Source organism: Xenopus tropicalis, chromosome 2 (genome assembly GCF_000004195.4).
Source record: "Xenopus tropicalis strain Nigerian chromosome 2, UCB_Xtro_10.0, whole genome shotgun sequence".
In the NCBI taxonomy this organism is placed as follows: Eukaryota; Metazoa; Chordata; class Amphibia; order Anura; family Pipidae; genus Xenopus; species Xenopus tropicalis.
Genome location: NC_030678.2, coordinates 119,595,551 through 119,618,502, shown reverse-complemented (window position 1 = coordinate 119,618,502; position 22,952 = coordinate 119,595,551). Strand labels below are relative to the sequence as shown.

General features: G+C 36.3%; 1 protein-coding gene across 2 annotated transcripts; it reads right to left on the bottom strand.

The window, feature by feature from the left end:
* Positions 1-4,330: 4,330 nt before the first annotated feature.
* On the bottom strand, positions 4,331-22,871 carry ercc5 (excision repair cross-complementation group 5). 2 transcript variants are annotated; one of them, XM_012956268.3, is made up of 17 exons: positions 22,715-22,871; positions 21,616-21,752; positions 20,745-20,876; positions 19,509-19,684; positions 19,010-19,131; positions 18,505-18,597; positions 16,900-16,960; positions 14,687-14,830; positions 13,161-13,368; positions 10,190-11,533; positions 9,491-9,714; positions 8,975-9,094; positions 7,629-7,842; positions 6,630-6,774; positions 6,127-6,327; positions 5,269-5,353; positions 4,331-4,970 (listed from the first exon to the last, which is right to left on the bottom strand). In XM_012956268.3, the coding sequence occupies exons 3-17, from the start codon at positions 20,830-20,832 to the stop codon at positions 4,440-4,442; spliced, it is 3,756 nt and encodes a 1,251-aa protein (XP_012811722.1). In that variant the 5' UTR covers positions 20,833-20,876; positions 21,616-21,752; positions 22,715-22,871; the 3' UTR covers positions 4,331-4,439.
* Positions 22,872-22,952: the final 81 nt, after the last annotated feature.

The window sequence follows — 22,952 nt, the reverse complement described above, 5'->3', positions numbered from 1 at the left end:
AGCAGGAGAACAGGGGGCCGGGCTTAGGGAAGTGTTCCAAACCATATTATTACATTAAGAATGCATAAAAAAAACGACATATTTTTTAACTTATGTATATTGCAAAGCTGCTTGAAATTATGTTTACTTTTAAATAAGCTTAAGTTGTGTTTGGGTGGATTTCCCCTTTAATATATCCATTACATGATCACAAATATTCACACAACAGTTTAACTTTGTCTTTACAGCCTGACTAGAGAGCAAGTTTATATTGTTTGCTTAGCCTTGTAATTCATTTTCAGCATGATGTTTTAAATCTGACATCTCAGAGAAAAATATATAATATTTGTACAGGGGGAACATATAAAAAATGGAAAAAGGATGATTTTTCAGTAACAGAAGTTGATAATCAGAAATGTCAACTATAAATATAGGGGTGCACATTGAATAAACCCATTGACAGGTCACAGTACAGCTTATACAACTATACAGCTATTCCCAACCATTGCATGATTTTTATATTTCCCTTGTGCACTATAATGGTATTGCCACAATAACAATTGTTATAATGGAATGAAACTAAATTTGTCCCTTTTAATGTCCATTTTGTGTACCCACGTATCTGAATTCAGTGCTTTTATTACTTTTTTGCTGTCCTATTGCCTTACAGCTCCACAAGTACAGGCCACGTGAGGCAGGCACCTGTTCTTGAAAACAAATCGTCTGATGCTTTGGAAGATTATCTCAATGCTGCCAACATATTTTATAAACTGGGGAATAACAATGTGACTGCTATTCTGACATATGGTTGGCACAGTAGAACTGCAGTTACTTTGGCTACTTTTCAACAGTCTAATCCAGCTCTAACATATGTAAAGGGCATTGTTAGCCCTGGGAATTTTTGGTTCATATCAGTGCTTCATTTTTTGCATACTGGCACACAGACAATATATCAAATAATAATTCTGTCAGCCAGCATGGAAACTTGGAATGCACCAAACCCTTTGTTTGGGGGTTCGGCCAAATCCTTGGGTATAGATTTGGCTGAATACTGAACCAAAACCAAACCCTTAAGGTTAGTATAAATTGCCGATGTGAGCAGAAAAAGTCAATGTGCACGCAGCAAATTTTTTACTTTACATAGGGTTTGGATTCAGTTTGGCCAGACTAGGATCCAGTTGAGGCATCTTTAATGGATGCATCTTTAAATGGCCTCATTTACTTCAGCAAACACACGCTCTTACATTTAATTTATGTGTGCACATGACTAATACATAAAATGCATATGTAGTGTATGTGTGTTTGGAAGACCAGTACAACCGGGATGGAAAACCAAGTGCGATTTTGATCTGGCTACCATTAATATTTCCCTACATACTATTGCATGTTTTATAGATGCTACACTGGTTGATTTCCCCAGACTACTGTACCACAGGGGACACCTCATAGAAGAGGAACGTGAGGCTATAAGGAAGTTGCGTGACAATTTGGACAGATAAGGGTGCGACCATTGTATTATATTATGAATATTAAAGATCAGAGTTACTGCTTCAGTTATCTAATGCAGAATGTTACAGCAGATTGACCTCTAATCCTACGTGTAAATTTCAGGCACAGCTTAACAAAATGTTGGAAGGAGCATTTGTGCATGGATAGATTTCAGAAAATCTCAAGGAGTCTTTATATGTAACACATCCGGTAAGGGCCGTGTTATACTTATTACCTAAAACACATAAGAATTTCTTGCATCGTCCGGCCAGACCTATTATTTCTGCCAGGGGATCTCTTATGGAAGAATTGGCCAGATATGTAGATATGCTTTTGTAGCCTATGGTTAAGCAATTTGAATCTTATGTGAAAGATTCAATAGACTTTCTGTGGGTAATAGATAGTGTTGACACAAGTGCCATGGGATTTTTCTTTGTTACTTTGGATGTGAACAGTCTATATACCTGCTTTCTTTACAAAGCAGGAATTCATGCAATGAGGGAGCTCTTAACTCTCCAACTCTCCAACTGAATTTGTGCTCTCTTTGTTGGAGTTCATGTTATATAATAATCACATCAAATTTGATAGCTCCTACTATTTACAGTGCCCACATATGCCAATATTTTTCATGCATGTATATGAGACACATTACATCTTTACGCACCTTTCCATAAGTTTGGGGGCTATTTTAGGCGCTACCTAGATGACTAATTTGAAACAGAGTGCCACCTGAGTGAGACATATATATGCAATAATCTCAGAATGGGGTTCTTTGCTTTCAGGTATTTCACAGTATTTGGACAGCTTTTGACATCTATTGTATACCAAGATGGAATCCTTAATTACTCGCAGTCCTGCATTACTATGTAAATTATTAGAAATGAAAAGTTTTCTGAAGAATAGCCTTTTGGCTATGCTGGATGTATCCAGCTTGTATACAATAATTACTCATGATGCAGGGATTGAAGCCTGTAGAAAAGCCCCTTTGGAGGCACAACACAAGTTACCACTATTGGAAATGTTGCGGACGTTATTGGAAATACTTTAACACACAATTTTCTTTGTTTTAAGGGAACTTTTTTTTTTTGCATCATGCGGGAACAACAATGAGTTCCAGTGTGGCTCCCTCATATGCCAATTTATTTATGGATCAGTTTGAGAGGCAGTATTATCTATTCTGAGTTTAATTTTTACTGTAGATTTATCAATAATAATTCTTTATTTGGAATAGGGACCACATTGAAATCCAACTGTTTGTTTCCTAATTAAATTCATTACTGACAGTGGTTAAATTTTGTTATTGCATGATGAATATTCAGTGGAGTTCTTAGATATGGTGCTCCAAAGTTTTTACTCTCCTGCTTTACTGAAGTCAATTCCATATTCACGATTTATGCAAGTTATTCGGAATAATTCTGATGCTGAGGTAACCCAGGAACAAGGAGAAAGATATGCTCAACAAGTTTGCAGAGAGAGGTTATCAACAAGTACGCCTAGAAAGGATATTACAGAAAGCATATAATACAGGTCAGGATAGTGGGTTGAGAAAACACTATGGACTGGCATTTAGTTTGAAATATACTCCTATTAATAGGGAGGCGAGAGACATTATTAGACAAAACTAACAAATTGCTCTGATGGATTCTAATCTGCCATTTACTAATACACCCCCTCCAATGTGTGTATATCAAAAGGATAGATCCTTAAGGGACCTGTTAGTCATCATGGATCTGCTGGAAGAGAAGAAAACTATTGGACATTGGTTACCAGAATTGAAACCTGGATGTTATTGGTGTAATGGATGGTTATTGGTGTAATGGATACCTCTTAACGGATACCTCTTAACCAGACAGTAGTTACAGAGAGACAGATTATGTTGTCTACTTGTCCGTGTGGGCAAGTCAGTAAATGTGTTACTTCTTTTAGACTAAGAATGAACAATCATGTTTGGCTAAGAGATATCGTTTACATACCATGCAATGTATGTTGATTGACTTTGTTGACTTTTACAATGGATTAATAAAAAGTCAATTTTATGCTTTTGTACCTTGAGTTAATGTTTTTTTATGCAAGAGAATATGTTCTTAGCTTTATTAGACACTGATTGACACTGCATAGAGTTGCAAAGTTAATTGTCCACAAAAATAAACCCAAATCCTTCTGAATTAAGGAGGCCCCATCAAAGTTCCATTTAGTGTACAACTACCTTTCAAATATTCTAGTCTCTTTTAACCTCTCATGGGTCAGCTAGTCCCTTATACTTTAATTTCTGAAATTGGGTCTGGTAAAAAATAAAAAAGCACCAACAAGTTACGTAACAAGAGTTACAAAAAAACATTAGGATTGGAGGGCACTGTTCACAAGATATGTCCCTACCCTAGTGGAACTTGCAATCCAAGGTCCCTATAACATTCAAACACAGAGTAGTGTCAGTTTTAATAGGAGAAAATTAACATGCCTGTATGTTTTTATGTGAGGGAGAAAACCAAAGTGCCAGTAGGAAACCCACACAGACATGTGGAATACAGAGAAACACCTTGCTGATTGTGACCAAGCTAAAATCAAGCTATTGCCACAAGTTTTTAACTTGTGTGTAAGAAAGCACAAATGGCAGAACTGCAGCATATGTAGGCAAGTGATAGAGGGGTTCTCTTGGTTGTGGGGATGCTAAGATCAGATCACACTTTAGGTTTGTAGCAGACAAAATGAATTTCTGCACCCAAAATACATTTGAAGAACAAAAAGTCTATGAATTCCAATTAGGTAACAGTGCTTGGAGTTGGTGGGCAATTCGCTGGGTGAAATTACACAATATACTGTACAAATATTAAAAATGAAAAAGCCATGCACAAAAACTTCGAAATCAGTATTTATAAATATGAATTTAATTAAGTCAATCAATGATACAAATTCAGTTGACTGATTCAGTGTATGTGGAAAAACAAAATCACATGATTAAAATGTGGAAAAATTCATTTTTTCACAGTTCGTTTTACAGTTTTTGATTTTTTGTTTGTGCCCTGAAATACAGGTTTTGCCGTTACCAGGACAGTACTTTCTTCATCATCACTTGAACTAGTACTACTTTCTACTTTGTTACTGGCTTTCTGACTGGCAGCAATGCCACATTCACTATGGTCATCAATTATGCCAGATTGCAGGTCTTCAGCGTCACTGCTGGATCCATCTGAAGAATATACTTCAGAAGTTTTGAACTCACTGCCAATAAATCCCCCTCCAGTATGGACAGGACCCTGATCCTCTTGAGAATGTTTTGAAGGCTTTCTCCTTTTTGTACCTTGAGATTTTGTATTTGACTTTTGGCCCTTACTGAGATAGGAACATTCTTTCTCCATGAGCGCAACAGCTGCTTCTACTTCTGCAGTTTCCCCTTCTCTTTGCTTTCGCTTCATGCAAGTTACAGCCCTGCGCAATCGTTGGCTCTTTAAACCAATAGCTTCGTGCTGTTCTAATCTGAAGAATGAATCTATTCGAAGCTGAGTCTGAGGGAGAAGAAAAAAAAAAAAGATGAATAAAAACAAATTATCAGTTGTAAAATCAGGAGTAGATTTTTTTCAGGTCTATGCAAGTAGAAAGAGATATTAGCAATACATATCACTATTTTAAGAAATGGCTGGTAATAGTCAAGAAGAAATTTGATTGCTGAAATGGATATTGTTCCATCAGTTTAAAGCGTTGCAACCACTCCACTGATCTAATCACTAAATAAACTACGCGTTTGCACATTGCTAAGCCATTTGGGAATTTTTTTTTTGTTTCATGTCCAGTAGCAATACTAACCTGTTGCGCATTTATTTGCTTCAGCACTGGCAGCAACACTTCATCAGTCTTAGACCGATACCAGCCAAAGCGGCTCTCACAGAATGTGACTGCAGTTAAGAAAAAGCGTTATTTTTTGAAAGAGCATTTACGTCTCTGTAGGTCATTTCCCTAAGCAACAAAAGCATGAAAACAATTCCTAGGGGGTGCCCAATAAGGGCTGTTATTGCCTATTTGGTAGCCCCATGTATACTAAAAGACTACAAGAGGCTCTGTTTGACAGTACACATGGTTTTTATGCCTCAGAAATTCAAATTAGAGCACCTACATTAAGGCTACTGGGAGCAACATCAAATGGTTGAGAATCACTGGTGAATAATATTCATGAAGGTATACATGTATATCAGTAGACTGAAAGGTGAATCTAGATATCTTAACCTGTGCTCTCTTCTAGTCAGACACATTCTGCTAGTGGGCCCCAAGCTGTTTTAGATGAACCGCACCGCACGCATTTTTTCAGCTTCTTCTAGGTATAATCTTACAAAAAGGCCTCTTTTTATCCTTTGCAGAGCCTAGTTCTCTTTCCTGAAATGGTAAATATGCCCAATGTTGTTCCCAATGCTGTAAATACAGAAGCTGGTTTTCTAGATAAGCCAAGTGCGCTGTTGCCTCCTCCAACATATACCTAAATGTATTGTTTTGCTATATATAAGGAGCAGAACATCTTTACTTGGGTAACTGAAAAAGGGAAAAGCTGCAAGGTTTTTGAATAAAAACAAGAACACACACACAAGATAAATTACAATAAAGGATTAGAAAATGCACATAATTTTGCAACATGACCAAGTATTAAAAATATTGATAAATAATAAAGGATATTCTCTGATCTGTTCTAGGTCTGGTCGTCCCCAGCAGAAAGCAGCCTTTGACTCATCCACCACAGGCTTCAAATATGCATTAGCTACAGCTGGATTTGGAAAGCCCTGATGGATCTCTAAGCGTCGCAGTTTCTTTTTCACTTTAGTATCGTGTGGATTAGGCCTCATTTTCTTATCCTTCTGAGCTTCAGTCCACCATTCTCTGGAATAAACAACCAACCAAGAAATTAACAAAATATAAAAAAAGAAACTATCCGGTTTCATTTTTAGCTTCATATTGAAGGGCAGGTACCAGGATGCAACACCTCTGGGGAAATTTAATTCATAATACAAACTTTTTTTTAGGAGAAGTCACCCATGTCTATATTTTCTACAAAGAGCTTATTAACAGCTTTAATATGTAGGCATATTATTCTAAATCAAACGTTTTTGCATTTATAACAGTTTTCACATCTTCTCTAGAATATTCTTGTAAAATTAGTGTGAACATTTTTAAAAACTCACTTAAACTGCAGCAGAGATTCCAGACCTTGCGCAGGGAACTCATTAAGGATTTCCATAGCAGACACGTAACCAACCGTCGGGATCCCTTCTGTGTAATCGCTTCCCAACAAGTATGCTAAATTTATTAGCTTTGACCGGTCTAAACCTGCAGATATTATGCAAAAGAAAGGTGTTAATTTTATATATAATGTAATTTTCTTTAGAGGTGTGAAATTACAATACCCTCTGTAGTTTAAAGGAACTGTATACCCCCTGTTCGACATGAATAGGGCTTGTGCTGAACATACTTTTCCTATTCTTTTAATGATGCAAGGTTTTTATTATATCTTGTGCTAAACAGGGCAAACAGGAAAACTAACGCTACTCCATGTTTGATGTATGATAAATATTACCTAAAACAATAAGTAAAAAGTATGTTCGTCACAAGCCCTATTCATTAAGCTTAAGTTAAACAAGGGATATACTGCCCTTTAAGTTGTGCCTACATGCTTTTAGCAATAACAGATTCCCAGACCACAACCTCTAAATTTCATACCTTTTATTTGCATAATTTTTGTTTAGCTTTTTGTTTAGCAAATCATCAAAAAAACTGAAGATCACTGAATAAGTTGTTAAGAAATAGTCTATAACATACTAAAAGTTAAGTATATATTGAGCTACCCCTTCAAATACTTATAAAGGCTGTTTTATTTTGGTATAATCCAGTGGCACATATTAGAAAAATGTTTTTTTTCATTAAAAGGCTTTATTATGTTTCTTTATTTTCCAGTGATCCATTACACAGATGTTTATTAAAACTGGAAATGGCATATGCTGCTTCTGGACTGGTGCAAGGGAATCATGGAAAAATAAATCAAGGTGGCGCAATGCTGGGATATAATGTAACCTGCACTTTTTCAATAAAAATCACTGGGGTGGGCCCTAACAAAATGGCACTTGTCCCAGCAAAGACAAATGGTTCCTTTTTTACTAATGCCACAGTACATAAATGCTCCTTACCAAGCTGATTGTGAATATCTGCATACTGGTAGTACTCAACATGTTTATTTTGAGTAAAGAAATTCTTGTACACATGCCGCGCCCCAAAAAGCCAAATATCACTATCATCTGTGATTGTTCCTGATGTTTGGTCAGTAAGATCCAAGATGGCACACTGCGCTTCTGCCTCCATGGGGGCTACAATGTATGGGATTCCAAACAGCCGTAGCAACTCCTAAAATAATGAGAAAAATCCTTAGGTTATATAAAAAGACATTTTTTATTGGGAAGTCTTGTGACATGTAATGGGGGAAGTCAAACTCCTTAATTACAAGGCCACCCTGCTGCTAAGTAAAATACATACATAAAAATTAGCTTAGCTTATAAATGGCATATCATATTAAAGTGTATGGCAAAAAAATTGGCATTTTCCAATTAAATAACACATTAAAAACTGGTGCAGCATTATATTGTTAAGGGCAGTGGCAGACGGGGAGATTAGTCGATCGTAGCGACGCGTATGCCATCCCACCAGAGATTTACATTCTTGCCAGTGGGATGGCATTGCAGAGAGATAAGTTGCCTGCGGCAACGAAGATTTGTTGCGAGGCGACTAATCTCCCCATCTGCCACTGCCCTAAGATATAAGCTTTGCACAAATTTTGCTGTGATAAGCAAACTGTGCGGATCTGATTATCTTAACCAAGGGCCTCTACACAAATGTAATAAGTGTGATCACGAGACAATATAAAGCATTGCTATCCAATGAGCACAGAAACTGTACATGCACAAAAACCTGTACTCGGTTGTCTTCAAGTAAGAAGCATGTATAACGGTAACGGTAAAATATAGGAATTTTGAATCATATTCACAGTCATTAAAGTGGTGTAGGACTACACAGAAATAACCAACATTTGGCCAGCTTAAATGTATTGCAATATATGGAAAAACAGTCCATGTTTTACTTTACTGGAGGAGTTTTCACACAAAACATCATAAAGTTGTGTAATATATTACTTTTTGTGCTTAAGGGTGTTCCATATGTATATAAGAAGTGGTAAGATGGGGCACACTGGGCAGTAAGGTAGCGCTAGGTTAAAACAAACAATACAGCTTTCAACCTTATGAAATGATGGAATGTACAATATTGTACTGTACTGTGTCATTTTATAATAAGACACCCCCTTACACACACACTACACTATTCATAGGTCAGACTAAAGTTCTTAAAAGTATATAATTTAAAATAAATCTACTTTTGACATCTGCACACTATTGATAAATCTCTCCTAGACATTCATTGGTGCACTATAAATAATTTTTTTTTTTTTAACCTAAACAGCGAATCAGTTGTGGAAGGTACCAACCTGGCTTTCTAGGCACATCTGTCCCGTAACAGTGGCAGCTATACGCTCTTGTTGTTGCCGTTGTGCTTGGAGAGATGTTTGCTGTACATACAGATTGTTCTCAAGTGATTCAAGTTCCTCCTATTTGTATTTGATGAAAAAAGAAGCTTTAGAATTGGCTTTATTTTTGATTAATTGCCTGGTGGTTAAAATAAATCAATATATTGGGAGTCTCTCTGCACAGAAGTCCATGCTTTGATTGAAGGCTTATAAAATAAAGTGAGAGTAACACATATATTTAAAACATGTCTCCAATGTACGTGAAAGGTCAACCAAAACCTAAATTATTATTAGTGTGGGTTTTATGCTTTGTTTAAATATCTGTTATAACAGCTATATCTTCCCTATAATCAGCAACAAGAAAGCATCCTGACTGTGAGGTATTTCTTATTATTATAGTATATGTAACAATAATTTTTCATTAAAAAAAGGCAATGCCATATATAGTATATCATACTTAATATACAGCATTTTTACCACACTAATGTCTTGCCATTCATTCCTAATGTCTTCCGAATCTTTGTTGTTTAGCTGTTCACGTGGTTCCCCACTACCATGCCCAAGAGAACTGTCTTGACAGTCAGAAGAACTTTCTCCAGCTGGCTGAATCTTGGTTGCAGCTTCACGAGTATCTTCTGGTTCCTTAACCACAAGTTGGGAGTTGCTATTGCTTAACTCACTTTCTACTTCAATGAAACTGTCTGTTTAAAAGAACAGACTAAAATGTAGACTGTATAGGATTAGGGCTAAATACACGTAGATACTGTAATTATACTTTTATTCTCTTTTAGTATATGCCCAATAAGATGCCAGCATAGCCTAGTATCTAGAAGCTCAGCTAATATGCAAGTTTGTGTCCCACTGGATGACAAACAGAAGCAGAGTATATAATTATCATTGCTGGCAAGAAATCACAGCAAAATGACTTTATCCACCACATTTAGATACTGGTAACATGCTCCAAGTACATTCTTCAGGAGTCACAGCCTCAGACTACAATTTTTCACAAAACCCAGATTTAATACAAGCAAACATGAATACTCTAATTAGCAAACAATAAAACCTACCAACTCAAAAGAATAAACAGAGAGGAAACCCGATGATATGAAATGTTATTTACAGGTATCTGCTAAAATAACATTTGGTCAAACTGCACAAAACAGTAAAGTAACTTACCATCTGAATCTGAATCCTCTTTCTTGTCATCACAGATTTCCTCATCGCTAACAATTATGCTTTCAGGAGTCATTGGCACATACACGCCACCAGAATCATTGCTGCCAAGCACTTTCATAGGTGGATTGTCCTCTGCAGGTTGTTTGACCTCTGATCCTGCTGAAGGTTGTATAACCTGTGTAACTTCCAGGGTATTGCTACAACCTTGAACCATACTGGCGTCTGAGTACTTGTTGCTCTTAGACAATAATAACTGAGTAGCAGGGGTGTTGCTACTCTCACTCAAGGCTGATGAGGATTTCAGGGCAGTTTCAAAAGGACTCTTCAATAGGGTATTGCTACAACTTTGACCCATACTGGGATCTGAGAACTTGTTGCTCTTAGACAATAATAACTGAGTAGCAAGGGTGTTGCTACTCTCACCCAAGGCTGATGAAGATTTCAGAGCAGTTTCAAAAGGACTATTCAATACATCCACAACTGGATTGTCAGAAAAACCTTGCTTGTTAGCATCTCCTTGCAGGCTAATATCTCTGGAGGAGTCAAAGCTGCCAGAGTTGTAAGGATTAATTACAGATTTTTGTATACTCCTATTCACAGAAAGTAAAGGTATTTCAGAAGTGACTGGAATTGTGTTACACAAAGTAACAGGGTTTTCAGCATTACCTGTTGAAGATGAAACAATCAATGTATCTTGGGCAATAGGGACATTCCTGTTATCAAGTTGTAGATTATGATCAGCCATTTCTACTACATTCACTTCATTGGAAGGTTCCTCTACTTGCGAGACAGATCTAGAATGTGCACAGTCCAACACACTGCTTACAGCAGATTCTTGACACTGCACAGAACTGGGTGAAACTCTGTTTATTAAAGGCACTCCAAAAGCAGCTTTAGTTCTGCCCTGATTGTTTAAACAATTATCCTCTTCATCTGAGCTGCTTATTACTATTACTTTTGCTTTTTTATGTTCCCTCTCACTTTGCACAACTGTCTTTTTCTTATTACTCTGCCCTGCTTCGTCTTCTGCAAGAACCTGATAAATTGCTTGTAAAGTCCTGGGTGATACATTTCCTTCTGCTTCACGTACAGAGACAGAAGGCTTCTCATGTTTTTCATCATCCCAGTTCTCATCTAAGATGTTCTCCGTCATTGCCTCCTGGATTGCAAAAAGTGTCCTTGGAGAAGGTGGCTCTTCATCTGCAGAGGCAGCCTGTGACGATTTAGCTTTGCGAGCAGAAGCCAATTTTAAATCAAGGTATGTTTTGGGAGTCTGAGAGGAATTATAGGTAACTGATTGTGGAGGAGAATCAACTTTTTTCTCTTCCTTCTTTGACTGAATTCCTGAACAGAATAGAAAGAAAAAATGCACACTATTAACATGCAAATATTTAGAGCACAATAGGTATTTCATATATTAGTAATTTTGAAAATAACAGATTGCAGACAGATCACTGTAAAAACACCCCCTATACTCTAACTCTGTATCATAGAAAAGAGGTCTTTCAATGATGATTAATAGTGAGTGGATTAAGACGTAACCTTTATTGTGACCAATTAAAATCATCCATTAACAACACAGCCCATGTCAAAAGTCTATGTTGGCCCATATATGGTCAGATTACATTTTAGTCTGCAAGATAGCATAAGTATAAATCATTGACCCTCACAGATGTTGAGCTACATTTTCCAGTGTCAGTGAAATGCAATAAAAGTATACTGGGAGTGTTCCCATCCTAGTTTCACACATTTCCGCAAATCTTTGCTTAAAAGTCTGAACTGAAAAAGTCTGTGCGGGAAAAGACACAGAAAAGTCATGAAACTGCAACATTTTCAAATTGTTGTAATGAAACCTCTACTTTAGCTGGCGAATTGTCAGATTCACATTTTTAGCAGTTAAAAATTGGAGGATGTCCTGGACATGAAATAGTTGGCAACACCAATTGTACGAGTGACTTACATTGTAGGTCCCCCAAAGATATTGTCCGATACACAATACATTTGCAGATTTTATCGTTATCCAACTGAAATTTTCTAACCTGGCCGATTGACTAAGCGACCGATCACCATGGTACGAAAATTATCAGAATCATAATTCTGAGCCCACACACTGTCCGAAAAACTATGTTTTGTACAATTTTAACGGTACGTGTATGGCCAGCCTAAGTCCCAAGTCAAGTTATATAAAGTCATGCCCATACTGTACTTTGAACTGGAATTCATATAGAAGCAAAGAGCCACAACAATTCCATTACTTTTTCATGAATACACACCCAGTTCACTTAGGGCGGCGCGATTTCGGGAAATCGCCGAAAAAGCCTCGCGAGGCAACTTCGTCGATTTCCCGAAATCGTGCCGCCGCGTGTGCCATCCCACCGGCGACTTACTTTGTCGCTGGTGGGATGGCAACTGGCGGCAACTCGGGGAAATTAGTCGCCCGCGAACAGGGAGTTTTGTCGCAGGCGACTAATCTCCCCGTGTGCCAGAGCCCTTACTAGTACAGGGCTAATTTATCCATCTACATCAACTTACAACAACCAGAGATTTGCTTTAATCATTCTATATGTATTAGACTGTGTGAATGCATTTTCTTTGATTTATAGCTTTGTTCGTAATTTTTTAATGAATTAATAGGAGGCTGTTCTAAAGATAGTTAAACAAAGGATGTTTGTAAGTGCTAATCATATTTTTAAATAAAGACTAGAAACTGCCAAAGCTTCACAAAAGCATTTAATGATTTTTGCAATAATAAAATCATAAATAATAATAAAGTTATTTGCAATAATTATACTTCTTATCATATCTGCAATACTGGTTGTTATTGGTTGGTTAAAATTATACATTAATAATTTACAACTACATCTGTAGTGTCTGACAGCCTTATTTCTGTAAAAAAATAATCAAAAAAAATAACAGTGTCATTATGACCCAGATGACATTTCTCCCACTAAGCAATTCTGCCTCATTATACCTTTAATTAGAATGTAATGAGAATTGTCCTCAGACACCAGCCGACGCGTTTCCACCTCTTTCAGAAAGCCTCCTTCTGCCTCAAACTGAGCTTGGACTTCCCCAGAGTACTGCTGGTTCAGCTCTTTTCGCACATTATCAATGCACTTGTTAAGATTATTTTTTTTCAGCAGACCACTCAGCTGGTATTGGGAGAAATCATTCGAATCCTTTGTGGCAAAAGAATAATTTAGTATAACAGGTATATGGACAGTTGAAAAAAGAGCAAAAAAAAAAAAAAATGAATACATGTGCTTATATGCTTTAAAAATATGCATAAATTGCAAAGGTTTATATTATGTTAGCATTTATCATTGCTGTATAGAACAAACACGAGAATTATAATCTTTAGGCTAAACCCTCATATTTGAAAAATATTGTGTCCCATAGTGCTACAACACCTGCATCCAAGGTCATCGCTAAGTGACTCCTATTAAATCTCCAAACAGACTCCAAGATTTTACTCTCTTAATTAAGTGTCCCATTCTTGCTAGCTTGCAGACCCCCCAATTTACAGGTGTTAATAAATCATGTTTTGGACTGCCTGATGTTTAAATACCACAAAGGATAAAAATTTCTTCTGTAAACTTACAACAACCTCATAATTCAGCTGTCCCCCAAACCTTGAGACTGGTGGCTCTTGAAGTCAGGGCACAATCTTTTTCTTTCATTATGCAATCCTTTTTTGTTAATTTTCAAGTCTTATTGATACTTGCGAGTAATGTACAAATATATGATTATAAAACCACATCCAGCATTGCTAATTTTAATGTAGATGCTTACAGCTTGGCTGAACAGAAAAAACTGCAGTCTGTGCCTTGCATTAGCCACGCAGGTGGATGTTGAAGAGAATGTGTGCGTGACATTTAAATTGATAGTGTAATAACCTTAAATCGGAGAAGACCTACATTTTTAAATATATGACAATATGCACGATTTGAAGCTTGTGCTTTAAAACAGTACTTAAGTTCCACTTTCAACACGCAAGTATTTTGTGCTGCTGATCCTATTTCCACTCTGTAACTCTTGTCTTAAATTAAGACTCTCCTGTTTGTTATAAATTAATGTGAAGTGCTGTATTACACGCTGGCCCCATATAAATAGATGATGATTTTACTTGAATTCCACTTGTGCCAGCAGTTACAAAAATGATGCATGGTTGGACTATCTGGTAAATAGAAAACACATTACTGCTAGATACAAAGTAAGCCTTTGTAAAATTAAGACACCTGGTGGTTATTTTATGCAATTCTGCTTTGTTATAGAAAGAACAATAGACAATGTATACTATAAACACATTTCCGTGCCCCCACCCAAAATAGATTATAAGTGTTGGAAAAAGACTTGACTGTTTGAAACCAACACAACATTGTATAGCTGAAGTCTAGCTAAGATTACTAATTTAACTTAATATTTAAGATCCAGCTTCAACAGAAGTTAAATAGGCATTTTTTTTTCAATCATTCTTTCAGACAAGAGAGAACTTACCTCTGGCATGGCTTCAAATAATGTTCTTCTCCTTTTTGTAAACTCCTTCATGTCAGTCAGGATTTCATGCTTTACCTCCGGAGGAAGACTGATAAACTCCTCCGATTCTATATCCACAGAACTGGGATTGGCAAAAAATTCCTCCTATATATTACAAATATTAAAATAAATGTGGCATTTGAAAGAGGTAAAAAGTCTGCAAAGCTTTTTATTTATCGGAAACAACAAATATACATACAAAAAAGAAGTCTTGACATGTAAAAAGAAGAAATGTAAAAATGTATACAGAATTGTTTCACACAACAGTATAGCATATTTCAAATCTAAGTTTATTGCTTTATTTCTGCTGTATACTGAGGCTGCTCAAGAGACTATCATCTTATTATGATAAACAAACATAAAAACAAATTGCAAGTGGTACTGATCCAAAGCTCCCTGCCTTTCCTCAGCACGATTTGAATTAGATCACTTTCTGGCCAATTGCACAGTGCTTTCACAAACTAATCTTTACATTAGACAATGCAGTTGCAATGAAGCTGCAATCTTCATCTCAAGTGTGGATTAATTTAAAGCATAGTAAAAACAAAAGAAATAAAAAATAGCAAAAGTTAGGTTGTAATTCATTAAAAGCAAAACAAGACTGGAGGGGGAAATATTAGTAAAACATGATGGGAAAACAAAGGTGAAAAAGCTACCTCAGGTGACATTCAAAACAATGCATTTCTAAGGCAAAAAATTAATTTTGAATGTATGGATTCTGTTTACAAGGTTCAAACATGAATCTAATAAGTTAGATACAAACCTAACAGCCTGATTTAATGTAACAGTGTCAAAAATTAGAAACAATTTCAAATAACTGAAACAACAGATCGAAACTGGTATAATATACACAGCAGTGCAGTCTATTAGATGTTTATGGGAATCCAGGAATCCTAAATATATGACTTTTAGAATTAAACATCCACTAATCAACAAAATTAAACCGATTTAGAATGCAGAAATGCGTCTCCTGCTGTACTGGATATTTTTAGGAGCCATAGGCGCATCACCCTTTTATCCAGCTTAGGACACATTAAGCATATATATTCTTCCAAAGGACTTCAACCCAGCAGGACTGACCATGGGGTTGAACATTATTGGAATTATTTAAATAACATAACCATTTTTAGGCAATTTTCCCACTAAACCTATGTTGTTGTATACTGAAGAGAGTTTTTGCTGTTATCAGGACTTGAAAGTTGTAATCTTATAAGATATCATTACCTGAGGATGCAAATGTTCTATGAGAATAGGTATCCACAGGTATTTTACCAGGAAATTTGCTTAACGCTTAAAAGAAAAGGCTGGGCAGATCTTTCTCAGAACAGGCTTCTTTAAATTAGGACACTGTATAAAAGGTCTAACTCGTGCCTGACAGATTGATGGAAGTGGCATCTCCTCTGAAAGATGTATTCACAATGTTTTTACATTTTAGCTAAATTTTTTTCTATAGGGCTGGCAATATCATATGGCTGAAAAACTTGCCAAATACTTGGACAACCCAGAGGTGTATCCCATTGGGTTTGCCAGCTTTCTGTAAGAATTGAATGATAAAGAATCATTGTTACATTGTAAAGAAGCATTATTGCAGATCTTTGATCTTGTAAATATCTCTTTATCTTGAAGCAACTACATGAGATTTTTATATTTTATAGTGGTTGTATGGCCTCTCGATGTTTATGCTGAATAACTTTCTTATATTGGTGAAAGCCACTTGGTGTATTTTCCAGTGTATCTTATGTCAGTGTCAGCCTGCTAGATACATGATCTGCAGAGTGATTTTCGGCTTTGGTGTATGGCATTTGCACACTAGGGAAATCTGAGCCTTCCCATTGCAGTCAAATGCAGCTAGAGGATCAGCCAGTACAAGCGAATATCTATGCATGGAGACTACTGATTAGGGGAGATTTTTAAAAATAGCTAGATATAAACATGTTCACTTTTATTGTGTTCAGAAAGCTTTCATTCCTTTTTAAAGGGTCAACTGTTTAGAAAATGACTAGCACCAATGCATTTAAAAGTGATTTTCAGCACTCTTCATAAAAGTTAATAGAAAGTGGCCCATGGCAATTTCCAGTATACCCTATCAGCTACCTGCATTTAGGCGCGGTAGAGCACAGAATTCTTATCCCAGTTTCAATCTAAAAAAATCAATGCCATACATGCTTTATTACCTGCAGCCTCTGCTTTTGAGTCATTCTTTCCTCCCATGCTCTCTCCTCCTCTTCTTCAGAGCTACAAGGATAAGACAACAAGTAATATGTTTGTATCTGTATGTATTTAAATTAGGGATGCACCAAACCCACTTTTTTGGGTTCTGCCAAACCCCCGAACCCACCCTGATGGATTCTGCTGAATTCCGAACCGAATTAGCATATTCTAATTAGGACTGTGAAGGGTTAAAAGTTGCCGCACGCTGCTAAAAATCCCCCCCCCCTAAATTTTAACCCTTTCCCATTGCTAATTAGCATATGCTAATTTATGCTAATTAGGATTCGGATTCAGTTCACCCATGACCGTGGATTCACCCCTGAAACCGAATCCATCAAAAAAAGGCTGGATTTGGCCTGAATCCCGAACCGAATCCAGGATTCGGTGCATCCCTAATTTAAATGTACCAAACAAAATACACAGCAATTGTAAGAATTAGTTAATGGAATTATTAGGTGTGTCTCAAGCCCCAGAAACATTAAACTTTCAAAAACACTGCAAAAAATATGCTATTTCATATACAGCTATTTACGGAAATTACAAATTACAAAATGCACATATTTACAGTATATATATATATATATATATATATATATATATCTCAAAGTACGGGACCAGCACTCCTACATAAGTGAATAATCATAAACTTTTCTTTCACCATACTGTGATTCCAATGTCTTGGTTCCCCCGGGGGTATTGAAAGGATTTAAAGTGAAACCTTTACCGTTGATAAAGGTCCCCAGGAGGTATTGAAATGTTGGAATCACAGTATGTATAGTGAAATAAAAGTTTATGATTATTTACTGAATCAAGAGTGCCAGCCCCCTACTTTAAGATATATATACATACATATTTATTGGTGAGTGCAGACTTTACCCACACACACACATATATATATATATATATATATATATATAAAACAGTCCACACGACAGCACCACACTCCAAAATCTGCTGCTCTGCAGTTGCCCCTGTGCACGGGATATCATATAAATATCAAAATAAAACAGCCAGCACCAAGGGTCTTTGTGTTTCAAAAAATCTCTCGTGTATTAAAATGGTTGTACATGCAATTTTAATACACAAGAGATTTTTTGAAACACAAAGACCCTTGGTGCTGGCTGTTTTATTTTGATATATATATATATATATATTGGTTTTCATACTGCACCCAGGCATACTTTATTTATACGTGAGTACCTGCTTCTACAGCTTTCTAACATGTTGTACAAAGAAAAAGAAATGCCGCACTCGCAGGTCTTAGTGCAAAAATAAAGAAAGATTTATTCAAACAGACTAACGTTTCGGCTGTCACCACAGCCTTTCTTTGAGAAAGGCTGTGGTGACAGCCGAAACGTTAGTCTGCACTAAGACCTGCGAGTGCGGCATTTCTTTTTCTTTGTACAACATGTTCATATACTGCACCCAGGCACTATCGACTCCTGCATAACGTGAGTGCCGGCTTTTCATTGCATTTTATATATATTTGTTTATTTAACAAATACAGGAGTGAAAAGTCAGACAATAATGTATCGCTATTTTCAGGTACTGATCAAGACTAAAATTACCTGTATTTTTCATTGTCTTCCAAAGGAGGCAGAATATACAAGTCATCAGTCTCCTTCCTACGAACTTTGGAGAAGCTTGGCAGTTCATCATTGCTTGAATAAAGAAAATTATATTCAACTATATTTCAGGAGCTTCAATTAATTCCAGCAAGGGGGTAATAATAATCTTATCTTAGCATATCCAGGGCCCAAATTAGTAAACAATGGTGGTGGTGAGGGGTTAGCTAGGCACATAACCCTTGCTTGCGTACCCCCAGTTTCGCTTTCTGAAACTCTGCTGACGAAGCCAGCTGAAGGAGCAGTGGGACTGGTGCTCAGTAGTGATGAGCAGGGTTTGAGGGGGTTGGGTGAAAATTCCCATGCTTGTCACACACTCCCACTCATTACCTTGCTGGGAAAAGGGGCCACTGACGGTGGGGGCTGCCACAGGTGCCCTTGCTATTTGGCCTGGCACAGTGTTAATTATTTATGGGGCAATATCCATGAAAATATTTATTATACAAACCTTTGCTTATTTCCTGATAAGGCAGCTTTTATTGCTTGCCTTTTCAAGAATGTTCTCAGCAGCTTTTCATGTGTTTTCTTTGCTTCATTGCTTGCATTGTCTTTTCTTTGCCTCCTCTTTGCCTGAAGAAGCAAAATTATAGCGAGTAGTTTTTAGACCATCTGTTTTAGGTGCAATTTAAACTATGTAATTAAAGGCCAAGAGAAGTCTATGTGGAAAAATATTTCATACATTTAAAAAAAAAATGTGAAAAAAACAATGAGGGTAGTGCAAGAATTATTTGCATTTTAAAGAGGGGACTTTCTAAAATGCAAATAATTCTTGAAAATAACATTGTCCCATGGACACAAAGTAAATATAAAACTGTACTATGCAAAGATTTAAAAGAATCAATGATTTGGAAGATATGGGATCACATTTTAAACAATCTTTGCAGGTGAAATTACTTTTATAGTATGCTCAAACAGTAAATAAAAAAAATTCCCTCTCTACTACTTACGAGAGTTTGTCTCTTTAGCAAAGGAGCCTCTCCATCAAATACAAATATAGGCCGAATTCTAAAAAATAGGAGCTTGCAAAGCCGGTGGAATAAGGTCAGTAAATGAGCATTTTGGATAGCATTTCCTTGTCGGTCTCTAGCACCTTTTACAGCTTGGTTGAGCCAAATGCTGATATCTTGAACAAAAGTTAAAGGTAAAACAAGGGCTCACATAATTATAAGCTAAGCTAATAAAATAAGGAAAATTACATTTACAGACCGCAATAATTAATCTAGCTTACTATTTTAAATTGTGAGGGCTAACTCATTTATTTGATGCAATATTTCTGGTGAACCATAAGTCAACTTCTCACTCTTGACATATAGTTGTAGTTCCTTCACTATAGTTGTTCTTTTTTCTGCACTAAATGCCTCCTGACTCAAGGAATTTTTTTAATGTATACTTTATTCATTTTAAAACATAATATATACACACAGATCCATGACAGGTTCATAGATCAGTTTACTTATTGAAAGTGTATGTATTACCATAAGCATGTATACAGTGTACTACAGGTATGGGATACCTTATCCGGAAACCCATTATCCAGAAAGCTCCGAATTACGGAAAGCCGTCTCCCATCGACTCCATATAATCAAATAATTCTGAATTTTAAAACTGATTCCTTTTTCTCTGTAATAATAAAACAGTACCTTGTAATTGATCCCAACTAAGATATAAGTAATCCTTATTGCATGCAAAACAATCCTATTCGGTTTAATAAATGTTTTATTGATTTTTTAGTAGACTTAAGGTATAGAGATCCAAATTACGGAAAGATCCCTTATCGGGAATACCCTTGGTCCCGCGCATGCTGGATAATGGGTCCTATACCTGTATTAGTATTTATTTTCCCGCCATGCTGTACATTAGTTCAGCCAGCCTTAGTGTCCCAGTTCAATCACAGCTCAATTTTCATGTTTTCCATAACCACCTTCCTCATTTGTTCATTTCTTCCAAAATTCTGAACTGAATTCCAAACCTTTTTAAATACCTCAATTTTGTTCATTAGGGTATGGTATTTTATTTGTTATTAAAGCAAGTTAACTGGCATAATCATGAAAACATTTCACCACTCAATTGAACTGCTTCTTAAGTTAAACAAAATGGAAAATACGGTAAATTTTTGACACCAAAAATGGATTTAAGTAGATTTGTCAAAAATGGATTCAAGTATCACATATGATTAAGGATACCAATAGCAAGGATTTTTCCTTCTAGGGTTTCTGCATTTATTGGTCTTCCTGTACACTCCAGCAGCTTCCAAAGTCCTTGAACTCCCATGATTGCTCTTCCAGTATAAAGTACATGTAATAGGAACAGTAGACCTGTAATAACATAACAACAAGTTAGCCATGCATTACAATGGATTAGCAAAAATCCAAACCCTTAAAATCCTGTGTATTCTATAGATCTGGACAAATGAATGCTGCCTTTTGTACAAATAGTGCATTTTTTAACATACAAGTCAGAGTTTGGATTCTATTTAGTACTCAGCTAAATCCTTTGTGGAGGATTCAGTATTTCTTTAGACTAACAGTGGGTTAATCTAAAGAATAAAGTAAAAGTTTTTTGCAGTAGTGATAATTAATATGTAGCCATTTAATCTGAAACCCCATATCTTAAAGGGACAGTAACACCAAAAAATGAAAGTGTATAAAAGTAATTACTATATAATGTAATGCTGCCCTGTACTGGTGCAACTGGTGTGTTTTCCTTAGAAAGACTACTATAGTTTATATAATAAAGCTTCTGTGTAACCACGGGGGCAGCCATTTACAGGAGAAAAGGCACAGGCTACTTAGCAGATAACAGATAAAACCCCATTATATTCTACAAAGCTTATCTGTTATCTGCTATGTGCCTGTGCCTTTTCTCCTTTTTCCCAGCTTCAATGGCTGCCCCCGTGTTGACATAGCAGCTCATTTATATAAACTATAGTAGCGTTTCTGTTGCAAACTTACCAGTTTTACCATCACAGGGCAACTGTACATTATATTTTAATTACTTTAAAACACTTTCATTTTTTGGTGTTACTGTTCCTTTAAAGGTCTGTTGAATACTAACCTGTTTTTTAACTTATCCCTCGTAAGTCTCAGACTGCATTTTTTCCCAGAATCCACAACAGTATATCTGTAACCACGATATTGCTTGGGAGTATTACATTTGCTGAACGTTCCTACTTGCACCATCAACATACAATCCTAGAAATAAATAAGAAAATCAATTAACATCACAAAGTCATATTTTATTGTTTTGTGTGAAAGTAGTGTTATTTCTGAACAGAAGTACAGTAGCCAATAGCAATCAAACAGCAATTACTTTGGAACTAGTCTACTACATAGTTAAACCACGTAACACTTAGGGCCAAATTTATCAAAATGTGAGTTTAGAGCTTAACACATAAAAATATCACCCACATTCTATTCATTCCTATGGGATTTTTAGAAGCGTATTGATCAAATGTGAACTCTAATTTTCACCCATTGATAAATATGCTTCTAAAAATCTCATAGGAATGAACAGGACGTGGGTGAGTTTTTATGTATTAAGCTCTAAACTCCCATTTTGATAAATCCGCCCCTTAGACTGTAAGTGCAAGGGGCCCTTTACACACAGCACCTTATCTTGTAAACCTTTATATTTATATATTGCAATTGTAACCCTTTTTATTTTATATTGCAATATTTGTCCTCCCTGTATTTTTAGAGGTGCATTGTACAGTGGTGGGTAGAGTAGCACTACACAAAATATACACACATACTGAATATCCCTATATAATATAGGTTACATAAACATTAGGGTTACCAGATCACTTAAAAATTCAGGTACCCCTATGAAAAATGCATGTTGCAAGGCGACACTGAATGCATTTAAACTCTTTGCAGTGAGTGCAGCCCTTCCAGCTGGATTTTCTAGACGTGTCCCTGAATTTTCAATTGATCTGATAACCCTATACACCCGACTAACTCTAGTGGTGCAAATCAGCACCTACATTAGCAAATTACCCCTTTTATTACCTAATATTACCTCCTATGTAACACACGTTCTAAAAAAACAGAGCCCACCTATCATTTCTATATCGCTGTATTCTGACACAAAGCCCATACACGCTCTCTGACTCCACATATATTTCACCCGTTTTTTCAGCTGGACAAAACCTCACCTCGAATATTTTTCAATCAATAAAACCCAGTTCATCTTTTCTATTTCAGGCCAAAAATACATTTCACCCGCACAGCCACAAAATAATACTGTCTCAAGCTTCCCAATATGTCCTGTCTGTGTTCTGTCTTGATTGGCTAAATAAGGTCATATGAAATGTGTCATTCCGTTCGAAACTGGGATTTGTAGTTTTTTTTTACAGGCAAAACTACGATTCCCATAATTCCTACAGCAAAAAC

Excerpts from the sequence above, each read along its gene's own strand:
- ercc5 (XM_012956268.3), bottom strand. The coding sequence starts at position 20,832 with ATGGGAGTTCAAGGACTTTGGAAGCTGCTGGAGTGTACAGGAAGACCA. Across the intron at positions 6,328-6,629 it reads GAATCTCTGCTGCAGTTTAA|AGAATGGTGGACTGAAGCTC; the intron begins GTGAGTTTTTAA and ends TGTTTATTCCAG. Across the intron at positions 5,354-6,126 it reads GACCTAGAACAGATCAGAGA|ATTCTGTGAGAGCCGCTTTG; the intron begins ATATCCTTTATT and ends AACTGCAGTCAC.